The sequence below is a fragment of the Monopterus albus genome, unplaced genomic scaffold (genome assembly GCF_001952655.1).
Source record: "Monopterus albus unplaced genomic scaffold, M_albus_1.0 scaffold356.1, whole genome shotgun sequence".
NCBI classification, from domain to species: Eukaryota; Metazoa; Chordata; class Actinopteri; order Synbranchiformes; family Synbranchidae; genus Monopterus; species Monopterus albus.
Genome location: NW_018128236.1, coordinates 254,045 through 264,403, shown reverse-complemented (window position 1 = coordinate 264,403; position 10,359 = coordinate 254,045). Strand labels below are relative to the sequence as shown.

At 37.9% G+C, this 10,359-nt stretch overlaps 1 protein-coding gene across 1 annotated transcript in view; it reads right to left on the bottom strand.

Moving 5' to 3' along the window:
- Window positions 1-6: 6 nt before the first annotated feature.
- The window catches only part of LOC109975015 (glycine receptor subunit beta-like), a 38,233-nt gene continuing 27,880 nt past the window's right edge, over window positions 7-10,359 (bottom strand). The window contains exons 4-11 of the mRNA XM_020625525.1: window positions 9,224-9,291; window positions 8,903-9,129; window positions 8,149-8,231; window positions 6,136-6,273; window positions 4,833-4,985; window positions 4,206-4,354; window positions 1,770-1,928; window positions 7-462 (exon numbers count right to left, since the gene is read on the bottom strand). Coding sequence (XP_020481181.1) covers window positions 169-462; window positions 1,770-1,928; window positions 4,206-4,354; window positions 4,833-4,985; window positions 6,136-6,273; window positions 8,149-8,231; window positions 8,903-9,129; window positions 9,224-9,291 — 1,271 coding nt within the window. The 3' untranslated portion in view covers window positions 7-168. The remainder of the gene's footprint in view (window positions 463-1,769; window positions 1,929-4,205; window positions 4,355-4,832; window positions 4,986-6,135; window positions 6,274-8,148; window positions 8,232-8,902; window positions 9,130-9,223; window positions 9,292-10,359) is intronic.

The window sequence follows — 10,359 nt, the reverse complement described above, 5'->3', positions numbered from 1 at the left end:
TTCCTGCTGTTCCCTACATGAGTCATATGACCTGCTGCTATTTTTGACCCATCAGAGTTGCAGCTCTTCTATCTTAATGGCTCTGGGTATAACCACAACAAAGTTTAGTTTAAATTAAGTGCAAAGTTCCATATCAGACATAGAGACATGTAATGCCTTCTTCTCCTCTCACAGATAGACTGACCAATAGACGACATTGAAGAAGAGGAAGGAGAAGGGGAAGAGGGCTCTTGAATAAAGATCGATGCGTTTGGCAGCAGCGGGTATAACAGGTTTGGGTGGTGGAGGTTTTTTGTTGGCTTTGTTTTGAGACTTGAGAGCTCCTGTTACTTCAACTGGTTTGCCATAACAGTCAAAGTTGGAAAGTTCAAAGTCTCGAGGTAGAGATCCCACGATGCTGAAGTCATTGGATCGAAGGTCTGACTTGGAGGTACAAACTTTCTTACAGCGAGTTTCAACCACCTGATGAAAGAGAGAGACTGTCTGATACTGTAACTGATCTCATAATGCATAGCATTTTGCTGTTTAAAGAAAGATTCATTAAATGGGGAGCATGCTGGGGCCATTATTATATTTATTATGCAATAATGATCAGAAACCTGACTGTTTATATCCCTTGTTAGACATGATATGGCAAATATCATCCTGTCATTCAGACAAAGGTCATTTTTACATTAATGTTCCTCAAAGCTTCATTCAGATATATCCACGACCGTGACAGAGAGCCATGATATCCACATGATACAGTATTTGTCAGGTGTGTGAGATTATACAGTATTATCAAGGGGTGTAAAATGTATGAGCCCAGAGTTTTCTTATTACAACATGGCAGACAGGTGTGTTCAAGGTGAACTATTTTCTCTCATGTTACTGCTGTTTAGGGCATTCTCCAAAACAATCTTTTTTGTGAGCTGAGACATGCATAGACACCTAGACTGTCATGACTGTTGTTTACAAAAGGTCCTATATGAGTACATTATAATCTTGTGCACGCACATCCATTAATGTATTAACTGCATGCAGTTCAGACTTGAGTTGTGTTGAAAGTGATATGTGAATATTACCAGGTCTGACATAAAAAAGTTTCAATTACAAGTTTTACAAAAAGGTGACCAGGGTGCTCATTCAGATATGAAGTCAACACTTTCAGATGTCGTCAGATTAATGGAAAAGCGTGCATGTCTGAAGGGGCTTATGTGACCATGATGAGGATAATGCTGTATTCCTAACAACTCATTACAATAAACCATTGTAGATGATTTGCTGAGTATTGATATATATATTACTGCAATTTTGCTCTACTAAACCATTGTAGATGATTTGCTGAGTACTGATCTGTACATTACTGCAATTTTGCTCTATGATAATGCATTTTCCTTAATTAAAGGAATCATTCAGGAAAAGTCATTCTTTTCTGATCTCAAACACAAACAGAGAGAGAAGGAAAGAGACACTGCAAAATAGTGTCTCATTAACAGTTCTTGCTGAGGCACTAGTATAATTCCAGTCTTATCCAGTGAGTACCTCTATACCAAAGTCAGGTTCCTTGTGTGTTGCTCATATTAGATTCTGATACTCCTCAATCTTCAAAATACAAGTTTCAAATTTGTCAAAATAACAATTGGGGTTTTTTATATTACCTGTGAATTGTTCTGATAATAATAACAATCTCATTAACAAAAATGAATGTGATGCTGAGATGCTCATAATGTAAATTACAGGAATATGTTTATGCATGCTCCTGGTCTTTTTGGTCAAGCTGAGTTTACCTGCAGGGTGTTGACATGAATGGGTGTTCCACCAGTTCCGTTTACTGTGTTGTTCGTTTTATTTGGAAGCTTCTTTCCTTCTTTGTCTTTCATAGCCTTCTCCTTAGTGGCCATTTTAGCTTTCTCCTCCTCAATCAGTTTGGGACTGTTTAGTATCACCTACAGAGAAAAAGAGAAGGAAACAAAGAAGGGGGAGGGTGGGTTTTGTAGATTTCTTTGGCATAATTTGCTGCATGTACAATGTCAGTCTTCTCCACCTCAGAGTGTCTGTAGTTCCCCTATGGGGTTGTTGCAATAGAAATGCAGTATCCTTCATCTCTGCACCAGCCACATAAATCCAATATGCTGTTCTCTTTTCTGCCACCAGGTGTCACAAAGTCACTGCCTCACTACTTAACTTGTCAGTTGTTCTGCTGTATTTCAAATCATGCAAGGCTTCAGATACTGTATTTAGTTAAAGATCTATTGTTTTAATCATGATTAACATGTGCCACAAGTCACTTAAATATTAAACATGATGTATGCTACAGTTAAAAATCTCCTGTTATTGAGAAACATTTTAAATGGGAGATGCTGTATAACGTTTGCAGTTACTACAGGTTAACAACAGTATGGTACGACCAAAATCTATTTCTATGTATTCCTTATTTGTGTCATGTCTGACATCCCAAAAAAAAAATAATTACAATTTTGCTGCATTAAAAAAAAGAGAGAGAGAGAGAGAGAGAGAGAGAGAGAGTAGCTGAACACAGAGAGGGACAGAGTGCCAGTTTAATGGCAGTGTACCACAGCTGCAGTTTAGAAATGACATTTATCTGTTTGAGCCATGAATCAATCACTAGACTATTGATTCTTGTTCAGTAGTCTGGCAGAAAAAACAGTCAAAACATTTACAGTAAATGAAAACATCTATATAATGAATTCAGCTGCATAAAAGCACAGTTTAGATGACCAGAGGGGCCAGGAAGCATTTCAGAAAGCAGGGGTACCAAACTCTAAACTTAACTCTGATCTGTGAGTTGACTAACCCTGAAATGAAGAACTCTGGGTTTTTGGTTCCACAACAGCTGATCAGAGGTAACTCAGTCAACTCAGAGTATGTTCAGTCTGTTAAAAAGGATTAACACATCAGTGAGACACACCGCTGCGCTGACTGACGTGTTTCCTCATTACAACACACCAGATCCTAATATTTCTTTAAACGTTGCCCAAAAGGCTCCAAGTGGCCATAACCTTTTACAGCATCTTTAATAAGCAAATGTCAGACTTTCATGCATGCAATCTCTTGATATTCTTAACAAATATCAGGGCCTTGCGTTTCGTAATGGGGACATATGTCTCCTAGTGCAGTGGTGTGTCAGTATTATGTGTTTTTAATTGTTTTAGAACAACATGCCAGGTTTTTGTTTCTGTGGTGTTCTTGCAGATAATTGAAATGCCCATACAAATCTGGCATCTAGACATGCTACAAGGACCTCTAGACTGAAAAACTCTTTCTTTCCGACTGCCATCAGACTCCTAAACACCTGACTCAGGATCTACCTCATATAATTCCATCTGTACTGTTTACATACTCATTTTGAACATGCACAATTGCACACTCATTGCTGAGTATTTACACTCCACGGCTCCCATGTCGCATATATTCTCTCTGCATTATATTGTGTTCTTGTTGTATTTTTATTTGCTCCCTTAACTTGCTGCTTTAAAGTGCCTTAGATTTGTGATTTTACTGCCTATTTAGATTTGTGTTATTGCTCATCTACTTTATATTTCACTTGTATTATGTGGCATCATGTGGACAGCAAAATAAGAATTTCATTGTGCCTGTTCCTAACTGTGCATATGACAAATAAACACTTTGACTTTGACCTACAAAAGTCATAAACATCAATGGTGATTTGTTTTCAGTAACATCAAATAATTTGCACAACACATCACATGTAATATTACATATTGATATAGATGAAACAGAATTCTAAAGCAATTTTCATGCAACTCAAATGGTATAAAAAAGATCTTATAAAGATTTTTTGCTACTTTCTTTTACTTACTACAGTACATTGAATGCTTCTTTGAGCTTTGCCATCTGTGTAATCTCCTGCTTTTGTGGCCTTACCATACCTTTTACTTATCCATTCAAGTGACACAATTCAGACCTTATCATACTCTTTGGACTACTACTTGTACATTTACCTGTGTAATAACAATACATGGTCTTTGATATCCCATCAAAAATCATTTATTTTAAACATATTTAATTACACTAACCAGTCTAGAGCCATTGCTGGTGTGTCACCACTATCACTTTCTCCTGCTTACATAATGCCAGAGTCTCTGGCCAGGGAGGGTGTAACCTGATAATGGGTATGGATATGTGCTGTATGTGTGTGTGTATAGTTCTATGTATATGTCTGTTTGTGTGTAAGAACTGACCTGCACCACGGCATATTCCACCAGGGATGAAAACCCAAAAAGTAGACAGGCAATTAGCCAGATATCAATAGCCTTTACATAGGAAACCTTCGGTAGCTCTGAAGCCAAGGACATACTCTCACTGGACAGAGAGAGTACTGATAAAATACCTATAAACACACAGATGTTAACACAGTGTTGCCAGATGTGAATAATTATTTCCAGATAATTAACATTTGTGTTCTTTTCAATCTCCTTAAAAGGGGAGAGAAAAAGTTTGGTTGGTTGGTAGCAGTGATGTGTTTAGTGTGATTGTGATACCATGCACTCTACCACCAACTAGACTGTAAGTAGACATGATAAAGGAAGGTTGCAATGAATAGATAATGTAATATTAATGGACTAAAAGCAGTCAGACACCTGCAGAAATGAGAAAAATCAATACATTAAATATTCACATGCTTAGAATGAATTCTGTCAGAGTATTAAGTGCTACATGTGTGAAAGGGCAACTCTTGATAACAAATATAGATGGGCAAAATACTTCCTTGTGTGGTGCGCCTACCTGTACATTTTAAACAATGTACACAAATTCTGTTAATATCAAAAGAACTTAAATGTGAATTGATTCAGATATGGTGTACTCACCTAATGGCACCCTTGCAGCTGAGGCATCAGGGTTGATCCAGAATGATAACCAGGACAAAACGACAATCAATAGAGTTGGAGCATAAACTCCCATCATGTAGAAACCAACCTGCCGACGTAATGTAAAAATCACTTCAACACAGGTGTAGTATCCTAGAAATAGAGACAAACAGAAAGGGAGTTATGAGAAAACATTGTGAGAACATTTACATAAGATAAAATTCACTGGGAAACAAATCCTCCAGTATATAAGTTAGTAGTGCATTGCAGAGGTGCAATGCACTACTAACAGTGAATGAGTTTTATTTTCATTCAAGCTTGTGAGTACAGTGCATCGTATTTCCCGTGACAGCAAAACTTTTTGCTATAAGTTTATCTACTTTTTCATACATTTCAAAGTAGAATACATACTGTACAGTGACTGGTGACGTGTTCCTTTGTGCCTCATTTGGTACCGGGACACAGTGCATGTTGAAGATTCCCTTGAGTTTTTCAGATACTCCAGCAGGTACAGTATGAAATGATAATGTTATCTCGCTGTTCTTTGTTATAGAGGGGTTCTTACTGGATCTTCTTGTGGTTATGGCAAAAGCCCAGTCAAGGTAACTACAGGTTTTAAGTGCTCCCTCGATGTGTTTGTGCTTCTTCTTCTTCCCCTCTGCCCTTGTAGCCACTTTCTCAGCCCAGTGGTGTAGGGTCCTAATAACTCAGTTTGTGCTCCAGTGGGAGTCAAATATTACCTTCAACAAACACTGCATGCCTGTATATTTCAAACCCAGCAAACCCCCTGAGGCAGAAGCTGGTCCACGCTAAGTACAAACACCCAGACAATAAGCAGAGGAACGTTGTACATGCAGTTCAGTGCAGTGAGGAATACCAAGACTTGTACAGTGGAGAAACAAAACAGCCGCACAAGTGCATGGCACAGCACAGGACAGTCAACTCCTCAGGACAAGCCTCAGCAGTCCATTTACATCTGAAGGACAAGGGACGCTCCTTTGAAGACAGCACCAGCACTTTTGCACCAGAGAAGCTGTTGTAGTGATGAGAACAAGTATGGCCATTCTACTACTGAGGACCCTCTTAATATTTATAAACACAAGCCTTCCTCTGACGAATGTAGCAAATAACCAAGTCTCTGATACAAGTACTGAACACTTTAACTCATAACACTGCCAGGGAGGGTGTAACCTAATAATGGCATAAAATATTAACAAGTAATATGGCTTATATAGAAATACAGTGAAAGAAGTAACTGAGTTAAAGGCAGTGTTAGTTTGTTATATATTTAACAATTACTAACCTGTTCCTTGGTAGTACTTTGTGCAGTTTCCATATTTTATGTCCTCTTGTTTGATGTCAAACTGAGGAAGAGCAATCTCATCCATCTGAACTGGGTCAGACTGCCACATGAACACGAGATCACTGGTTGTGTAACCAACTAAAACATATAAATCAAAATTAATCATCTGTATTAATTTGTATTATATGCTAAGATGTTAATGATTTATTTTTTAATGTATTTTTTAATGTCTTTGTTTTGATCTTTTCCCCACTTGCTGGTGCCAGCCCTCCTAGAAGATGCTGTCCACTCCAACATTCACCTTTCCAGTCTTGTACTCTCTTATTGTTTTGTGAAAAGCCATTTCAAGCTTGGATTGCTCCACATGGTGCATTGTTCAATAAGGCTGGCCAGCACAGCTAACCAAGGCCTCACAGAGCTGTAGGGGCTGCAGCCTAATGCGCACAAGCACATGGGCAATGTGATTAACAGCCTGTCTTTTGGTGTTATGCTTGCACTGATTTGGCAGTTGGTGAATAGCAAAGGCAGTGGCAACAAAAACTGCCAGTAATCAAACATGTACTTAGTGGACATGGAATTAGTGAAGACCAAAACAAAGAGTGAATATTGGAGTCACATTTGTCAGGTGCACCAGTCCAAATAATGTTGCTCTGTTTCTACAGGATGTGTAAATGTAAAATTATTGCTACCATGGTTGCCATAATTTTCACAAATTACTCAGAACCACTTCAGTTTAGTGACGACTGCCTTAAAAAATTAAGGCAAGCTTCAAGTAGGTTGAATCACAGGTCATGTCTCAGGTCCTTATTTTTGTGAGTCAAGTCAAAATTGTATTAGGATAAACAAAGCAGAGTATTTTTATATGCTACAAAGCATGCCTGGAGGGGGTCTTAAATTATTTGGAATCCAAAATAAAAACTAAATTACACCTGTCTATATTTGGTTATCGCAAAATAAGCAGTCTTTTACCGTTAATTAAATATTATTTGTATTTAGGCTAAGCCTCAATCGCACATCCCCTTCCCCTCTCCCCATTTTTGAACATTTGCCTTTATAAAAACGTTGGGTACACTTATGCTATGAGGAGAAACTGCTATTGTTCGCAGCACTCTCTGTCCCCCTCTTACTGCCAATGATTTAAAAAACTAGCAGCTTAGGTTGTTTGCTCAGTTAAGATAAGAGTCTGAGAAACAGCTCCTTCCTCATGCTGTGGCCTCTATCACCTCCAACAACCCCCTCAACCCCTTCCTCACTACAACTCAGAATGATAACACGTCCAACCTTTTCATACATGCAGACACAGTACTGCACTTTCAGACTTTAGCAGTGTTGTCTCTCAGGGACTGTTATTACACTGACTTCTTGTATTACAACCAGATGAATTTATGCATAATTTTGCTTGCAGCAATATTAAGCTGCTACATTTCCTTTCTGCTTTGCTGCTACTGCTGTTGATTCCATTTGTATTCTTATTTTTAGTCTTATGTTATAAATGTATTTGAACAGTTTCATTTAAACAGTTTCATCTTATGTATTTATTTGTTGTGTCTGCTGAAGAGAGAAGGCACTTAAAGTTTTGTTATACTGTACATGTATTGTCTATTATATAATAATAAATGAAATGAAATGAAATAAAATCTATTCTATAATTTATTCTAGCAATTCCACAGTTATTGGCTACAGAAAAGTAAATAAAGACTAAATCAAGAATCAGGCCACAGGTAATATGCTAACATTAGCTAATGTTAGTCTTCCCCATGGCAGCATGCGGCAGAATGAAATACAGTAGGTCTACTACTGTAACCCCTGCATACAATCCAAGTTTTCAGATGAATGTTTTGTTCATGAAACAAAATCCCATGAACAAATACACAGTGAAATGTAGGCGATAGATGGGAAGATGACTTTGAAAAGTTGCTGTATTTTCCAGGTAGCATTCTGTTCTTGCTCTGCTCTAAAGTAAGCAAATGTACAGTACTTAGCCTGATTGTGTGTGTGTGTGTGTGTACTCACAGCTCTCCAGTTGCATCTTACACAGCTGTGTATCCATTGGGAAGAGTGTAAGATCCAAGGGACAAGACAGTGTCACTGACAGCCTAAAGACACACACACAAGGTCAAAATCATCTCTCTCTATACTGTCTTCCAATGGGGAACCACTACAGCTCCACAATGACCCAAAGATACATTTAAAAATGTTATGAAAGATATGCATTCTGTATAGGTATAGTAGTCACATGTTTGTATTCTTGAAATCATTTAGAACAAAATCTAAATTACTACTTATTCTAAACTAATCTTCCCAACACCAATACAATTTGGCTTGAACAGGAGCATGACAAACAGTGTACAGTTCATCTAAGCTTCCTAAGTGGATCTGTGAGGCTGTACAAAATGTCAACATGCTAACATGCTCACACTGACAGTGCTTACATGATATTTAGCAAGTAAAATGTTTGCTATGTTGACCATCTTAAGTTAGCATGTAAGCATGCTAACATTCACTTATTAGAATTAGCACTAAACACAAAGTTGACCTGTGTCTGATGGAAGTGTCATTCATTTCACAGTTATTTGATCATAAAACGCACTGACAAACTGACATTGATTCGGCCATTTTCATAGAAATAATTCTGAAAGGCACAGTGGTTTATACAATCACTGTAAACAGCTGCTCTGTTGGTGGACTGCTTGCTATTTTATAATGGAAAGGAGTAGGCCATGAGTTATGGATACTGGTCAAAACAATGACAAAAAAGTGTGTGTACCTCATACTGATCAAAATATCCCCATTTCTAAAGATGAAGAGCAAAATGTTATCCTGTGTGACATCATGGAAGTTTGCGTTTTTCTCATTGGCAAAGAAAAGGTCTGGTTTCCATAAACACTGGAACATCTTGGGGTCAACAGTTAGTGCTTCACTCTTAAAATCAGTAGGAAGTCGTAGACGAGGGTCATTCCATCTCTGACGTAGAAATATATTCACTCTGTAGTCCTGTAGAGAGAGACATCATATTAATAACTGTCATCACTGCTTATGCTGCTACTCATACAGTATGAGGAGTGTTTGTGGTGTGTAACTGTGTCACCATAGTGGTCTCCTGGATGGACCCAAAGCTGTTAATGAAGATGTTCACCTTGGACTCAACTGGAATACCTGAAACACACATACACACAAAAGACAAACTTAAAGCAACATTACACTCAGCTGTCACGGTTGTATTTAGAGGACCCTGATTCAGGCTCAAAACAAACAGATTATGGTGAATATTGTACATTATTGATAACCACAAGAATACTGGTAATCAGGTAAATAGTAAACAGGCTGGTGAACAGGCACACTGGAAAATAACACACAACTGTAATTATATGGAGCAGTAACAAAAACACTAGGAAGGACTAACACAGATAAATGATACTGACAGGATTAAGATTAAGATAATCAGTGAACAGAGGTAAACATTTATAACAATCAGTTCAGTCTTTCTCAGTACAGTTGTCTTGTTTTATTGTTATAGGACATTGCTAGACATTTCATTGTGGCTGCAACAAATTGTATTTATGTTTATATATCTTTGTTCAAAGTAACTGTAATTGTCTTATTGTCACCATGACACAAAGAGTGAGAGGAAGTGTTATCTCCTGGTGTGACATGGCAGTAAAAAGTGCTCTCTTCTGTGCCCTGAAGCTAACTGCCCCACAGCCTGACCTGTCACTCCTACCAGACCAACTCACAGGTCAGTATTGGTGATTTTTCTCCAGAAAAAGTGTTTGTGATCTGCCACTCCAATCAGACTGACTCACTGGTCTGACTGACTCACTCTCTTGGAATGGCACATTGGTGTTCCTTACCGACTTTGCTGAGCCAATCAAATTTCCATGGGATAACTTAAAAATTAATTAGCTGCCCTTGAAATCTAGTACATACAGTGGGTACGGAAAGTATTCAGACCCCCTTAAATTTTTCACTCTTTGTTATATTGCAGCCATATGCTAAAATCATTTAAGTTCATTTTTTTCCTCATTAATGTACACACAGCACCCCATATTGACAGAAAAACACAGAATTTGACATTTTTGCAGATTTATTAAAAAAGAAAAACTGAAATATCACATGGTCATAAGTATTCAGACCCTTTGCTGTGACACTCATATATTTAACTTAGGTGCTGTCCATTTCTGCTGATCATCCCTGAGATGGTTCTACACCTTCATTTGAGTCCAG